Source organism: Cinclus cinclus, chromosome 16, assembly GCF_963662255.1.
Source record: "Cinclus cinclus chromosome 16, bCinCin1.1, whole genome shotgun sequence".
Classification (NCBI taxonomy): domain Eukaryota; kingdom Metazoa; phylum Chordata; class Aves; order Passeriformes; family Cinclidae; genus Cinclus; species Cinclus cinclus.
In genome coordinates, this window is record NC_085061.1 from 118,769 (window position 1) to 134,983 (window position 16,215).

The following is a 16,215-nucleotide window of genomic DNA, read 5'->3' on the forward strand; positions in this document are numbered from 1 at the left end:
GGACGCTCACAGGCGGGGGACTGCCGGGAGTGCCGCGCTCTCGGCACAGCTCGGCACTCAAGTGCGTCATAAATGCAATTCTAGTGGTTGTGTTCGTTCCCGAGAACCCGCCTCGTCTGCGTAACAGCCGCGCTCCCTCGCCGGTTCTGACAGGCTGTTCTGCCTGCGGTCCGTGCGAGCCCGCGGTGCCGTTAGCGGCTTTCTGTCAGTCCGTGTGCGAGCCCGCCGCCCACAGACACCGAGAGGGATGCGCCAGCGGTGCACGACACTGCAGCAAACAAATTGAGTTTGTCAAGGCATTCCTAGAATTGTGAGGGATTACTCGAAAGATGAGGCAGGAAAAGACCATCTAGTTTACTGAACATTAGAATCTACAAGATACAGATATTTAGTTTCAGGTGGGGGTGGCGTGGAGGGTTAGGACAACTGCAGTGTCCCAGGGTTGGTTGATCCACTTTTTTCAGAAAGATTTTTTTTAATAGCCAGCCTAAATCAAATTCCTGTATGTTAATTTTCTCATCCTTCTGCAGACGAGTAGAACAATTGATCGTAATCTTGTAGTAGGTTTGATGCATGGCTCAGTGGACATGTGTGTTTGGTTTTTTGTTGGAAGCCTTCTGCGCTATTCAGACTATCCATATTTTAGATCGCTTTTGTGTAATTTAGGGCAGTGGTGCTGTAACTGTAGATACAGTTGATGTAAGATAGATGCAAGTGTACATATTGAATGATGCTGTGAAGGTTTTCACATATGTCAGTTCAAAGAGATTATTCTGGCAAAAAGGTAGATTCATGTGATCTGGAAACAATTTTCTCTCCTCTGTTTACAGTTTTTGGGTCTAACTAGACAGGAACATAATAGTCCACACAGCTCCTTGAACAGTTGAATTTATGTGTACGTTCTTGGATGTTTTAGAAAGCTCGAAAAGTATCAGACTCATCACAAAACTAGTAAAATCTGTGGTTCGTACACAGCAAGTTTACAGCTATTTCCAACATTATATAACCAAGAGTTGTGAACACAAAGAAAAGGAAGGAACAAATATGTCAGACTTGTAATAATATTACATGACTACTCGATTAAGCTATGTGTGCCAAGACAGTTCTGTGCAGACTCACATCCTGTTCCAGCAGGGCTTACTTGGGCCTATGTGATACTCTGAGATTCAGCTTCTTTGGGCTGTGTATCATCTGTAAAAACTATATGCGTATTCCAGCATGTATGAGCCAAGGCAAACAGAAATCAGGCAACAGCATCATTATAGGCAATTTTCTAGGTTCTACTGCTTAATATCAGCAAACTGTTAACATTTTCCTTTCCAGAAAAGCAAATGGTGTCTTTAGAATAGAGGTAGTAAAGCACACAGGAACAGTTAAAGTCATGAAATATCAGTATATCATAAACAATCCTTTGAGATGACAATGCTGTAGAGCCCAATGGCTTCATCTGGCAGAGTTTAGGGTACCAACCCTGCTGAAAAACTTGGACAATAGAAATTTTTATCTCCTTTTCAGTTGAAAACAAACTGAGAAACTAAAATTCATTAGAAAAGGGGACAACCACAACATCTACAAGTTTGCCATCAGTCTGAGGAAAAAGAGAATAAAAACCTGTTGTTCAGGAAAGGGAGTGAATAGTAGATAATGTGTAATGGATTGAAGAATAGAGCACACCATTTCTCTTCCAGTGAGCAACCTAGTTTTAACAATGAAGATAATGTTACTCATTTTAACAAAATAATAGCATACAAAAATTTGAGTTAAAGTTCTTAGCAAGTGTGTTAAATTCTGCAGGAACAGATTAAACTTGCCCTTAAGCATTTCTTGGGAAAATGAAACAAAACAGAAACACCTAAGCCAAACAAATGAACAACCCTAAACAAGAAAAAAATTGAAGCAAAACATAAATAATTGAAGCAAAACATAAATAACTGAAGCAGTCTCTGCAATGTTAAAAGTTATTTCTGAGAAGCCATTCAAGAAACCTAGAGGGCTTCAGAAGGGTAGAGTTTCATCCTCAAATGTAGGAAAAGTAAGGCACAAAATAATGCTACACCAAGTGGATAAACAGAAAAACAATATAACTTCCATCTTGGACAATAAAGTTTTACTTGCTGCTAACAGGGTAGATAGTGTATAATTTGACTTTGCTAGGGTTTTTGACAAAGTTCGATTTTCAAGGAAACTAAGGAAGCTAGTTGACCTAAATGTTAGCTTTTAGTCTTGTTAATGAATTATGAAAGTTTTTGATAATGCATTTGACTCTAATCATTAGCAATTCCTTGTTAAAGTGGAATGACATTTCATGGAGCATTCCAGGCTCAAACTTGGTCTGATTCAATATTTTTGTCAGTTTGGGTAATGAAATAGAAAATATGTATATTAGATTTGTGATATTATTCTGGGAAAGATTTTAGACACTTGGGGAGACAAAAATGAGGAGAAAGAATATTCTAACAAATTTGAAATACACTCTAAATAATATGAAATTACATAAAGTGTGAAGTATTGCACTTCAAATAAGAAAGCAAATGCATTGATATAAACTCTGAAATAATAGGTTACTAGCAATATATGGAAATAGAATTAGAGAGCTGCAGGGTACCAGAATTTACATAATTAATCAATAGTGAGATGTTACTGCAAATAAATACTATTTTAGCACATAATGACATACAGAATTGAAGAACGGCAGCTAGTACTTATTTCATTCTTCATGTAACAGATGAGGACGCAGTTGAATAGTATGTACAAGTATAGGCATGATGCCTTCAGGAAGATGTGAAGCAGCTAGAGAGAATGAGGGTGGGTAAACGCTGCCTGCTCTGGGAGACGTGGGATTCCTCCCGCGTCCGGGATCTGCCAGCAGGGGGCGGCCACGAGCCGAGGGGCAGCGTGCTGGAGGGGGGAACGGGGACACCGCCCCGGGGGGAACGGGGACACCGCCCCGGGGGGAACGGGGACACCGCCCCGGAGGAAGGACATCGCCACACCCACCCAAGGGGGCTATCCAAATATTACCTACCTGAAGCCCGGGCCCAAACACCATACAGGCAGCAACACAAAAACTGAACTGAAGACAAGCTGTGTCACTCAGACGTAGGTGGACGCTAAACAGAGCTCCCATACCCTGGGCAGTTTATAGAGTAGAAGTCCCAGTTGGGAAAACCAAACCAACAACCCCCAATATGCCACCAAAAACTAACCTACAATAAAACAAAAATCTTTGTTAGTGGCTTACAAGCACTACTTAAATATCTATAGCTTCTTTTGGCAGAAAAGGGGAAACCGCTATCTACTTTGTTCTGGTTGCACATGGTATATAGCATGCACTCAGTAGTCCCAGGATATGAGGCTTGACCAGAACCAATATTATATCTCCTTTTTAGACTGTAATTCTCCATGTGCCACTTGAAGGATATGTATCACTCTTAGAGGTGAAAGTCAGCCTTAGAATAGTTCAGAGATTCTGGAAGAAGCTGTGAAAAACCATGGCTTGAACCTTATAACCATCTCAAACATCCAAAAAAACGCCAAAAAACCCCACCACCACTACAAAAAAAAATTAAAAAACCAAACAAAATACCCCACAACCAAAAAAGAAAAACCCAAAGCCAAAACAAAAAACAAACCACAAAGCAAAAGAACAGGGGGGGAAAAAAGGCCTATAGTCTGCTTTATTCTTTAGAAAATTTGTAGTATTTCAGTGGCTGAATAAAAATGAGGCTTTGTTTTTCCAAAGACCAAATTGTAAATAAGTGGCATTTTGATTTTAGCTACAACAACTAATATATTCCAGTAATTCCAAAAAAGCAGCTAAAAGTTTTTAAGAGTTTCACCCGGAGAACTATTGTTGCTGGAATATAGTTTCCGCCTCTTAACCATCAGCCTGTCATCATCTGCAGACTCAGTACTTAGAGTCTTCCTATCTTGCCCAAATGGATACAAGCAGCAGTGTCTTTGACTTTTCATTTCTCTCAAGTAATTTCTGACTACATTCAATCTCTCAGTTTTCTTTTGTTTCTCTATTAAATGAAGTTTAGTACTCTCCCTTCCATAGAAGTCTGACCTGCTTCTCCTTACTCATATCTGAATATAATTTTTCCCACCCACATTTTGCTAATACAACTAGTACAGAATACCTTATTAACAAAACAAGATTTAATGAAAATGGTTAAATTTCTGTGCAGACATGTTCATAAGAAAGGTCTTCAAAATCTGATGGATTTAAAATACAATTTATGTGACAATTTCAGAAAGCATCCCTCAGATTCTGAAGATTTGAAATCTGGGACACTACATCAAACTACACTATAGAATCTAAAAGTTTGGGATCTTTTGGGCTACACAAGGAACTTTGTAGGCAGCGTTCCTCAGGGAAAGTCACTGATCTTTCTGATGTTTAATATGACCATTGCCATTAGAAAGCTCCAGTAGTTCAGCAGAAATCAAACCTCCTGTGGTATCATTGTCACACAAAGTACAATAGTCACTTTCACTGAAGAGCACATCTGCTATTCCCAAAGATTCTTGAAGCCTAAGAAATTCACCCTTTCCATGCTGTGAGTGAGAGGGATAATTCCTTCCAACACAAGGGCTCTCAAGGTTGTCTTTAATTATTTCAGAGATTTTCAGGCCAAAGGTATCACCAGTGTGGTTTGGTGCAAACAATAGCCCTGGCCACAACTCTATCTCTTCTGCTCTTATGTACCAGCTGGGGACATACTGCTGGCTTGGACCTGAGGCAAATGCAAAGTTTTCTTCTGCAGTAGCCATGTCTGTGCTTCCTGTAGGTTTCAAAATCAGTTCTTGGGTGTTTAGATCAGAAACTCTATCTGTAGTCCCTTTGCTTGAGTTGCTGGCCTCTTCTCCTTCAAGTTGGCTACAAGCCTCATTCAGTCCAACCCAGTCCTAATGAAAGCATCAATACATTTTAATCAATAATATTAATATTCAATATATTAACAATATTAATATTAAATTATATAATAATCAATAATATTTTGCATAGTTATTCCAAAATAACTTTTTTTTCTTTGTGACTTTGGCACAATGGTTATTGTTTAGATGTTTAGTGCAAATCCAACAGGCAAAGTCAGAATAATATGGTAAAAAACCTACCAGCTAATTTCACAAAATCTTACGAGAAGTTTTACAAGATTTCTCCACCAGAATATAATGCAAGCTGTTGGTATTGTTTTGGTTTAGAAAAGGTGAACTTTTTGCATTCAGTCTGGGAGCCACTGGAGGAATCCCACTTCTAAGGAGTAAAAGGCTGCACAGAAGCTCTGGTGGTTAACCAGTGTGTGAAAGCAGGAAAATGAGAAACTATGAATTTTCAGGAAGATCAGAACCATGTATTAGTAACTCTGCTCAGGTGCTAGAATTATTAATCCTAGGGAAAAAAAATCCTCCTGTCATAAACAGAGGGTCATAAGAAAGAAATTATTTATAAATTTATTTCTTACCTTAAAATTCCCATTGTGCAAACTATAGAGTGGCTGAAAGAAAGCAGCTGGTGTGGGAATGTTAAAGCAGGTGAGGCTTTTTGCCCTAAAGTGAGAAAACAACACTTAATGAAAATAGAGGGTTTTTCTGTGTTCTGTCTCCATGATGCTGGTTAGGTGAACCCCCCCACACTTATGTTAGTAAGATTGTACAAGAATCCCACTCATCATAATTTCTGACTTTTCATGCAATTATTTTTCTGGCACCTGTGCATGCATTTAATGTTTCGAACCTGAAGCACAGTCTTATAAGTTTCTTAAGAATTTGTCACAAACTTAATATACTGGTCTATTACTCATTGTATGCACCAAGCTATTTAAACATCTGTTTATCAGCTTGCTTGATCTAAACCACTGTTTCTGAAGTTAAAATGTTCCAGTTTCATTACATTTAAACAGAGAAATTCTGCCAGACATCCTTGCCCCTTTATTGGAGTCTACCCTAAAAAATATTTTAATGTGTGGACATCATGTATTCTGTTTCTCTAAGAATGATGTGTATATGGAGCATAGCATTGTATGTCAAGGCAAAAAAAAGGAGGTAGGAGATTTACATATGCTCTACCAGCATAAAAAATTACAGAAATGGTTGAACCGAGGTTCTGAAAACACTTTTTTCCTCTGTACAACTTGATCTTAAATGAACGAGTGAGTTTAGTTTGCCTATACTGGTATTTTACCTGCTGACTCCTGCCAGGAGTATTACTTGTGGCTTACTTACTGACTTATTACTTAGCATTAACATCAGTTTAACCACCTTTATGGGTTGCTGTGTACTTGCACTTGTAATTTATCTACATGAAACTTCAAATATTTCCATTGGCTTAAATTTCTTTAACTCCAAAATACTACCGTCCTTGGGGTTTAGCCAAATTTGGGAGTCCCAAAGGTACTTTGGTCTCCTTAAGGACTGTATAGTGGGTCATTAACTATCATGAGCTGAGGAACATGTCACATTCCAAGAATGTCAAAAGACGTTTTGAAAATACCTGAGTCTGTGCAGCAGGAACAGGAAGGAAAAGGGATTTAACAACTCTTGATTTACCCTTTTCAAGTCATAAAGATCAAGGGGAACTTAATAAAAATCACATACCTTGAGGAAAGCTTGCAGTTCCAGAATAAATAGAGTAGAGTGCCAAAACTCAGAGGAATGAATAAGTATTGCATAGTTTTCAGATTTAGAATCTTTTCAGGGACTTTTGGGACATCTGGGAAAAGAATCAGTATAAAAAATTTTAATAAAATTCTGGAAGTCAAGATAGAACCCTTAATAACCAAGGACTGCAAATGAAACAGGCAGCTAAAGGCCTTAAGGAAAGTAATTTGCCTATGAATACTTGAAGAAAGCTAGTTCTGATTTGAAAAGCTTCATTTTCATTTTACTTTTTTTTTTTTTTTTGAAGATGGGCATGAAAATAAATAAGATGAAAACAACACTCTTTGTACCTGCTCTCTGAAACACTGTTGTCTGACTCCACTCACTCCACTGACTGTGGTACGAATTCTCATTCTCAGAAACTTTGCAGCGAACCCTTGCAGCATAAGGAATGCCACTGTGGAGCTCTTTGGCTTCAATTTCTACCTGTGACAGAGAACTGGGTAGTGTCTTGTTCCATGCAACCTGCAAAGTATCACAAAGCTTTGCTGTTAATGAGACTGGGCAAAGGGATGATCTTTTAAATTCTCTTTATTTATTGTTTTTTCCTTTCTCTTTTCTTTTTCAGATTTTCTTTTCTTAGATGCAAGAAGAGGGCCTGAATGATGATGCATGCAGGGGTCATGAGAAGAAAAGTTATTGAACTTCAGTATTGATGTTTTATGTAAAATCTCTCAGCCTTAATATGGGAAACCAGAAAGGCCAGCTTAAGTCAGCTAGTGGAGAGCCCTGAGCTGAGTGGCAAGGCCATTGTAGCCAAAGAACAAGGCAGAATCACTGTATGCCTAATCCAGTTACCTCCCAAGACATGCTGTACTCCTTATACTGCAACTCATATTGGAGAATTTCAGCGAGGTACCAAGGCACATTCCACACACTCCACCATATCTGGCACTTGCTGGCAGTGGCATTGCTCTGGATGTTCAAAGGTGGATCAAGCTTTACTGCAAAATAGAGAAGATGGGGTTTTTTTCACAGTCTTTGGGACACCACGAAAGAAAATGTGTGATATTAGAGTGAAGTAATGGAAGATAAAGCTGGGTCTAAAGAGGGACACTAGCACTAGCAGTAGACCAAGTTAGCTTACAACATCAGAACAGCTACAGATCTGACATAAATTAATGGTAACTCCAGTAGTCCCTAGGGTTAATCTTGCAAGCAAAGAACCACTCTGGATATCACATTCTGCCCTTACAACGTACCACTAATATGGATAGGTTTTGAGCATTTCTATCTAGTACTAGGCTGTAGGACATTCCAGTTAAATCCATGACTCCTCATTACATAATTTCTTAGAGAAGAATAAAACAACAAAACAAGCAAATAATTGAAGCAATCCAATTGCAAATTACCCAGGGCACAAGGAAACATGATGCAGATGAGAAGTATTGTTGAATGGTGCTCCAGAGCCAGCCCCTCTGAAGTCCAGGAAAAGTTAGCATGGAGAAACTCAGCATCCTTACTGGTGCAGTTCACACCGTGCACTCCCTGGGGATGGGCAGTCCTGATTGTTTTCACTGTTTTCCCTTGCCACCTCTGAGACATCCTTTGTTAGGCAGCATATCTGAACTATCCTGAAGCTGCTGGGCAGAACCTCAGCTCACAGCTGTCCTGATTCATACTTACTGTGATTGCGGGGATTGTATTCTGGAAAGGCCATGTATGTGTGATTATGTCCAAAGAAGTTTCCTTGGAGAGAGACTCTATAACCATCTGTTTCCAAGATCTGGCTGGCTAAATGAATTGTGCAGTGGTACTGATTCTGCATGCTCTCTGTGGCAGTTAGTTTGCAGCTGGCATTGTGACCCTTTGACCAGAGGCTAGAAGAAAAAGAATAAAAAGGCTGAAAGTTCCTTTTAAGTCATACAATTAAGTACTTTTCAGTTTATAGATGTGTGGCAGCTTAGCACAGCACCACACTCTGAAAAACCATGAACCTCTTTAGTGCAGACAGCAAACAAACCACCAATCCAAAAGGCAGATGGATGGCAGGGCTGGATAGGGAGGAAGAAGACACCTTTATAACCTTACTGCTGAGAGCACGAGATCTCACAGGAGTTGCACATAGCATCCAGTATCTGTTCCCCTCTACCTCTGAAAGTGAGAGAGCTGCTGTCACTGCAGGAAAGCAGGTAGGTAGGGGGGAAGGAGTGGATGGACAGTTGGTTACAAGTGCATAGCACAGAGGTAACAATAAGCTGTATATTAAGTCCTCTTTCACTACAAACAAACCAGTACTGACAGCAAAACATGTTGGAAGTTGGTTTGTCTTTTTGTGGCTTAGCCATTTGTTAGCAATTTTTTCACATTGTATGTGATCCTGCAATACGTGGGATATCACAGTTTATCAGCTTGCCTATCTTTCACTAGATTTAAAATCCAGTATTAATAAGAGTTAGGCTATTTTTCACTTAACTGTAGCAGAATATGAGGCATCTAATGTCAGAGTGGCTTGGCCTCATGTAATAATTCATGGTGGTCATGACAATGTTTCTACATAACCTAAACACACTAATCTCAGTTAATTAACCTTTCAGTTAGCAAATTATTCACCCGATTTCTTCTATTAGAGGAAAAACTATTCAGATAATATTCTAAACATCTTATTAAAGCTTATAACTGGATTTGTATTTTTATATTTACTAATATGCATTAAATCATTTGGTGTTTAATTTCTAGGCAAAAAGGAAATAAATTATTAGAAGCTGATTAAGCATCTTTATGTAGGATGGGCTCTGGAAGTTCCCAGATCATGGGGACCAGAGGCCAGGAAGAGAAGGTTCTCTGCTCTGAGATGCCTGCCAGAAGGGTTCACTGAACAGATAGAGAACCCACAGCTGACAGGAGATCATGCAGCCATGTGCACTTGACCTTTGCTGGAGCCCCTGAGGCTGTGGGAGCACAATAGAGAGCAGCTTCCAAGGTCTGGGGTGATGAGGTGGCAGAGCTAGCTGTGCCATAGGTCTCCTGCTGTGGAGGGAGCAAAGCCCACAGCTGGGCTCCACCTCTGCTTCTCAGCGCTGTCCTGACCATGACAGGGCTGGGGCTGCCACAGACAGCGCCTGGTGTGCAGCTCTTACTTGGTGAAATGCAGGTGGAAAGGTCCATCACCCACGGGCTTCTCCGGTACCCACATGCAGCTTACGGTAGTCACGTAATTATTCAGGCAGCTCAAGCCGCCAGAGAGCTCTGCAGAGGAAGGAGACCAGAACTGGATTCATGCATCACTGGATGATGCCTTGCTCAATCCATCAAATAAATGCATTACTTGCTAATACTTCTATTCCTGACACTGCATCTGATCTTCTTCATCATGTTCTAACTCTCTTGTAATACACTTCACTGCATGAGGTGAGTGTAAGATCATAAAGCAGGGACCTTGGCCAGCGGCTACACTTTTTCTGGTGCCCTGCTTGTCCAGAATGTGCTCAGTCCCCTAGGCCTGGCATTGTCAGCCAGCTGTACTGGTTCCTGGTACCTGGGAAAGGGCAGTCACAAGATCTTGGGCTGCATACTGAAGGATCTGTGAATGAAAAATGAGCACAAGCATGTAGCTGTGTTTGTACAGTGGTCCTATTCCAGAATCTCCTCTTACCTCTCCCTCTTCCTCCACCAAAGAGCAGCACAGCAGCAATGCACAGCTGGAGGCCCAACTGCCACACAAGTCCTCCCATTGCAGATAGTATCTAGAACAGAATCATCATTAAGAGCAGTTTTGTTGTTATTTCTACCAGTGGGCTGAAGCGTTAACTACATGCTTCTGCCAACCTGACAAAAGCTGATCCTGAATTTGTCAGAGAAGGCACCAACTCAGCTATGTAATTTCTTCTATAGGAACTACTCTTCTTGTGTCAGTAAACAGTACTTTGTGCCAAAGCACCAGCTGCCTGAAAGGAAATCTACGGTTTCTGCAATTTTATCAAGAGTGGGAGAAGATGTGGATGTTCTTTCCTTCTTTCTTCCTGCATTTTTATCATTTGTTTTATGACAATTTAAGAAGAGCAGAGAGCCACAATGGGTTGGAACCAATGTTCTTGTTTCCCCAAATCCTGTTTCTGACTATAATCAAAACCAGATGCTTAGAGAGAATCATAGCAATAGAGCATAGATGTTAATCTCAGAGCATTCTAAGCCTCCAGACATTTGCAGATCAGGGGCCTCCTGGAGCAACATTATGTCTGCATATTCAGAAAATAGACACAGAGAATAACTGGTATGATCCTGGTCAAAGTACTCATTGGGAGATATAGAATACTTAGAGCCTAGTCATTACTCCAATTCATTGAAGAGCAATGTAAAGATGTTTGAAGTGTATCTTCCCCAATATGGGACACTACATCTCTACAAGGTTATACTGGGCTCACTCTCTTTTTAACCAAAAATTCCCTTCTCTGAATTGTCTCCTGGTGAAGTTTTAATTTAAAATCATACTTTTTCAATAAAGTTTCTGATTTGATGATTTTATGGCAACATTTAATATGAAGAATATGAACCTGATCTATTCAGCAGTATGTGGTGTTTTAAAAAGATATTTCCAGTCTGTATTATTTGCTGTTACCTGAACACAGCAAATGAGCCCAACACTGCTGCAAGGAGAGTACTGCTCCAAAGAACCTGAAACCCAGAAAACTTGGAGTGAGTTTGTAGTCAGAGACCACTAATCAGTATAATTAAAAACAGTTTCTTGAAAATTCAAAAAAAAAAAAATCCTGAAGAAGTAATGTTTGCACTACTTAACTAGCACAGACACTGAACTGAGCTGTATGGCTGGGGTAACAAGAGGGTGGAATGTTCCATCTCAAAAGAGCTTGGGTTAGTTATTATTAGAAAAAAAAGTAAAAAAGAAAAATATATCAAACAAATCTTGCCAGAGATTATGAGCTCTCCAGAAGCTGGGGAAAAAGGAAGGAGTGTCAGGACAAAGAAAAATATAAGTACATCGTTAGCACAGGTCCAAGTGTATATAGCCTGACTATAAAATAAGATTGTGATTTCTAACCAACAAAGGGTCTGAAGCACTCTTGAATAGAAGTGAGCAAGAAAAAAGCCTAATCTTAGCAATCATTAGGATTGTTTTACTGAAGAGATTAAGAGACCTAATCTATGACCAAGAATATCCTTCCAGTCCTGAATTTCACAAAGCTCAACAACAGCATCCATGTATAACTTCTTTCATGTGATTATGCCTGCTTATAGTGTCCCTTGTCTGAATTAAATTGTAAAATAATCACAATGTTTCAGAAACTGATCAAGAGAAAAGGATTATTTCTGGCTTTCACTTCACCACCTCTTCAGTTATAGGTTCTTCATAAATATCCTGTTTTGCTGCAGACTTTCTTCAGGGTGGGGGTTGTCAAGAGGAAGTGTCACCATTAGCTGATTTTAGCTGAGGGAAGCTGTGAGGCATGAAGTCTCTCCTGCTTATCATTCTAATCAGGTTTACTGTTGGTCCCTGTGATAAATACAGTAATACTGACTAAATAAGAAATAGAGAGAGCTGCATTAAGTAGAATTATACATCTGCTTACAAGAACTTGTTCAGGCACACAAACAAATAAACAAACTTAGGTCAAGATAAGTAAACCAGGACAGAATGTTTCCAGGTAATTGCTACTAATTTGATAAACTCCCCTCACTCCCATGCAAGGAGTTCTTTGTTCAGTTCTGCAATGTTTGAAATGTGTTAGACATTTCTGGCTCTCTAGCTCACCTGAGAACAAATACAGCATGTTTAAATGCAAACTTTTGTGTTAGAAGCCATAAATGTTAGCTATAGGTATGTGATGAACACTGAATTCTGAAAGACTTATCAGAAAATAATTTCAGGAAGCAGCACATAACCAGCTGAATGAGATTCTGCAGTACATTAATGCAATTAGAGGAGCTAGCATACAGACTGTGGATACATATCGATTAAAAGAAAATTTATTGCAGCTACATGTGGCATTTGTAACACCATTAATTAATTTCTTCTGTTGGAATCAACACTTTTAACAAAAAATTGCTGTCAATATGAAAATGCTTCTGAAAATGGCTATATGAATGATTTAGTCCTGGGTAACTTTATTCAGAAACCAACAATTACAGACCAAGTGTATCTCTAACTTAGCCAAAGGAAAGGCTAAGTAGTAATTTCACATTAGCTGTAAGTATCTTACATGAGAAGATGATTTCAGGTAGGAGAAAAGTGTTTACTTTTCTTCTTTTTTTTTTTTTAAATCTATGAGAGAAAGATGGAAAGAGTCCAGTAGCTGGACACTGAAGATAGATACAATTAGACAGAAATGAAGTGAAGAATTTCTACAAAGGGGCATAATGTTGCTGAAACCTCTTGCTTAAACACATGCAAGACTTGTAGTTGTCCTATTAGCTCAGATGGAAACCCAGTACCAGCAGTGCAGGTACAATTACAGCAGCTGCAAGCAGTGGAAGACAAATCAGTCTCTTAGCTGGATGTCTTGGGGACCACACTTCTTATGTTCTAATGTTCAGTTTCTGCATCATTGCAAAGTTGTGGGTGAAGGCAGAAAAGCTGTTTGAGAACTAGTGTCAAGAAGGGAGAATTACCTTCACTCTGCAGGAAAGAGAGGCAAAATGTCTGAGATGATGCCCTGAAGTGATACACTAGGTATGCTGCCAGCAGTCTATCAGGACCAGGAGGTGGTAATGACCTTGATTTCCAAAGTGGTCTCAAGTTGGTTGCAATGGAGTTTCCATCCTTTCTGTATGTTTCCAGGGCAGAATTCTGCCTGTTATCTGAAATGAGACCTCGCAGCCGTGCCTTTCCTCTACCCTCCTGTAGTTCCTGCCTCCACTTCCCAAAAATAATTTTAAGTAATTTTAACCAGAATTTGTCCAACACCGATTTTTCAAATGCTCTCAACTGCTTACTAACAGAAAGATGGATATTATTGCTTAATCTATCACCAGAGATTCCTATTCTGGAATTCGCCCCCAGATTTGGGGTCCAGCTGAACACACAATGAAAAGATAACATTTTCTCATAAGAATTTGTAAGGTAAAATAAATTATTTGATAGACAACACTGAGAGAGGAAGTAGTACAAGCCGTTGACAACACAGCCTCAGCATGTGGGTAGCCTAGATATCATCTAGGTTTTAGAAACTCTGTAAAGCAGAGCTTTACAGGGAGACTTGAAGAATGAGGTTGATGTAGCCCAAGAGAATTGTGAGCAGCACCTTCAATATGTAAGCAGTAGCATGGAGCACGATTAGAAGTAGATTTAATGATCTAGTGGGAGGTAGAAGCTGACATCACAGAGTTAACTTCTAGATGGGGAAGCAAGAGATGACAAGAGGACAAGAAGAGGCTGTTAGTGACTTTAAAAGAGGGGATAAAAAGCTTCTGCTTGATGAGATAGAGAACGAGAGATAGAATTGTATAGATAAATGTAATGGGCTCAGAGAGATGAACACAAAATAGGATTTTTATGTCTCTAACTTTTGGATAACTACAAGTAAGATCAGTTTTACAAAAGCCTGATAAAACATGAAGTCTCATATAAGAGCATGAACAAGGATTTCACATGCATAAAATTCTTCAATATGCCCGGGTATCCTTTGATACATATGATATTGTATGCCAGCACACAGCCAGGAGTTCTAGGTTTTATTTTATTTCTGTCATCAACTTTTTTATAAGTTGATGTTGCTTAACCAGCATTATTTTGTCTTGTTGCAGCACATTCACATGGTCTTGTATGCTCAGCTAAATCTTAAGAGGAAGCCAGAAGCTTCAGGCTCTGATTTTGCAGTGGCTCTGGAATCTTCCAAAATGTATTTTGCTCATTTCTCTTCCCAGAGCAAGATTCTGATGTTGACAAGACACTCAACAAGGTCTAGCAGTGCATATTTTCAGCCCAGAAAACCTGTTGCATCCTAGACTGCATCAGAAGCAGCATGACCAGCAGGTTAAGGGAGGGGATTATACCTCTCTACTCTGCTCCTGTGAGACCCCCAGTTGCAGCACTGTGTCCAGTTCTGGGGTCCTCAACATAAGAGCATGGAGTTGCTAGGGCAAGTCTGGAGGAGGCCACAAAGACCAACAGAGAACTGGAGTCCCTCTGCTATGGAGACAGAATGAGAGAGTTGGGCTTGTTCAGCTTGGAGAAGAAGGCTCCAGGGAGAACTTAGAGCCCCTTCCGGTACATAAAAGAGCTATAAAAAAGCTGGAGATGGGCATGTAGTCATGGGGCAAGGGAGAATGACTTCTAACAAGTGGAGGCCAGGATTACACAGGGTATTGGGCAGAAATTTTTCTGTGAGGGCAATGAGACACTGGCGCAGATTGTCCAGAAAAGACATCACTATCCCATTCCTAGAGGTGTTCCAGGTCAGGTGGGATGTGGCTTGGAGCAACCTGTCTAGTGGAAGGTGCTGCTGTGCATGGCAGAGGGTTTGAAGATCCCTTCCAACTGAAGCCATCCCAGGATTCTATGATACAATGAGTGGTGCACAGTGGGAGCAGACACAGCAGATTTGGACCCTTGAATGCTCAGTTTCCACTCCTTACATCTTAGCCACTAGTCATAAATGACCTGCTCTCCCTTGGCCATGATCCCTTCCTTTGCTCACACCTCTTCCAGAGGCAGCACAAACAGGCACCAAAGAAAGGTAGGACACTGGCTAGTACCTACAAAGTACAACAGTGACAGACAATAGCACGACTGTGCTAAAAGCTACACCGCCTCATCCACTAAGATTACTTAAAGTGCACAGTCTCCAGAGCAATCTGTTATGCTGGTATGTGTAATTGGAGGGGTACCTGCTGTAAAAAAACATCCCTGTCTACAAGAAAAGATTTTTGTAGGTCCTTTAAGAAAAATTAGTGATACCTTATCTACCTTCTGTATACCTAGGCTTCTAAGCACATGTCTGACAGAAGTACATCAAACGTGCACAACAGGCTCGCCTGACACTTATCCTGGGGAATAAGGAAAAAGTAGTTGGATTTTCTTATCTGCATAGATTATCTGAGAGAACCCCATATAACCAGCCTTTTTCTGTCTTCAGCTTTGGAGAGCCATTTTCCCAACAATTTGATGCCTACATACAGCCATGTACTTTTAGATGTGATCTACTTGGATCTCAAAAACAAAGATGCTACGAAGTATGACTGCAATAAAGCAATATTCATACACACGCATATACATGCACACACAAATTAAAGAAGTATGTTTATGTCTTTAAAAATCCCAAACACTGAGGACTATTTTGGCTGAATTCCTTTACATTCATCTCTTGCAGTCAGAGAGGAGTACCTTGTTCAAGATGGTCCTTCTTTCAAGAAAAATCCATAAGAATTAATGCAATAGTGGTGTTTTGTGCTCAGCAAACTATCAGAAAAAAAGTACAAATACACTTCTGGTCCTCAGGTTCCTAGGTCAAGAAACAATATAGAATTCCACATTTAGATAAAGAAAATATTTTTCAATATTTAGCTCAGTAGATGTCCCCTAACATTACATACTGGAACGTCTATAACAGAAATATGTTAAACTGTCTTACCAGCTCAAAAGAAATGTTACTTTTC

The 16,215-nt window shown here is 39.9% G+C and overlaps 1 protein-coding gene across 1 annotated transcript; it reads right to left on the minus strand.

Moving 5' to 3' along the window:
• Positions 1-66: 66 nt before the first annotated feature.
• Positions 67-10,337, minus strand: LOC134050644 (interleukin-9 receptor-like). The gene is made up of 9 exons (XM_062503850.1): positions 10,259-10,337; positions 9,744-9,852; positions 8,290-8,483; positions 7,462-7,607; positions 6,945-7,128; positions 6,601-6,703; positions 5,469-5,553; positions 4,388-4,911; positions 67-268 (listed from the first exon to the last, which is right to left on the minus strand). The coding sequence occupies exons 1-9, from the start codon at positions 10,335-10,337 to the stop codon at positions 67-69; spliced, it is 1,626 nt and encodes a 541-aa protein (XP_062359834.1).
• Between the last annotated feature and the right edge of the window lie 5,878 nt (positions 10,338-16,215).

Excerpts from the sequence above, each read along its gene's own strand:
- LOC134050644 (XM_062503850.1), bottom strand. The coding sequence starts at position 10,337 with ATGGGAGGACTTGTGTGGCAGTTGGGCCTCCAGCTGTGCATTGCTGCT. Across the intron at positions 6,704-6,944 it reads TCAGAGAGCAGGTACAAAGA|TCCCTGAAAAGATTCTAAAT; the intron begins GTGTTGTTTTCA and ends ATGTCCCAAAAG. Across the intron at positions 4,912-5,468 it reads TGCACAATGGGAATTTTAAG|GACTGGGTTGGACTGAATGA; the intron begins GTAAGAAATAAA and ends TGCTTTCATTAG.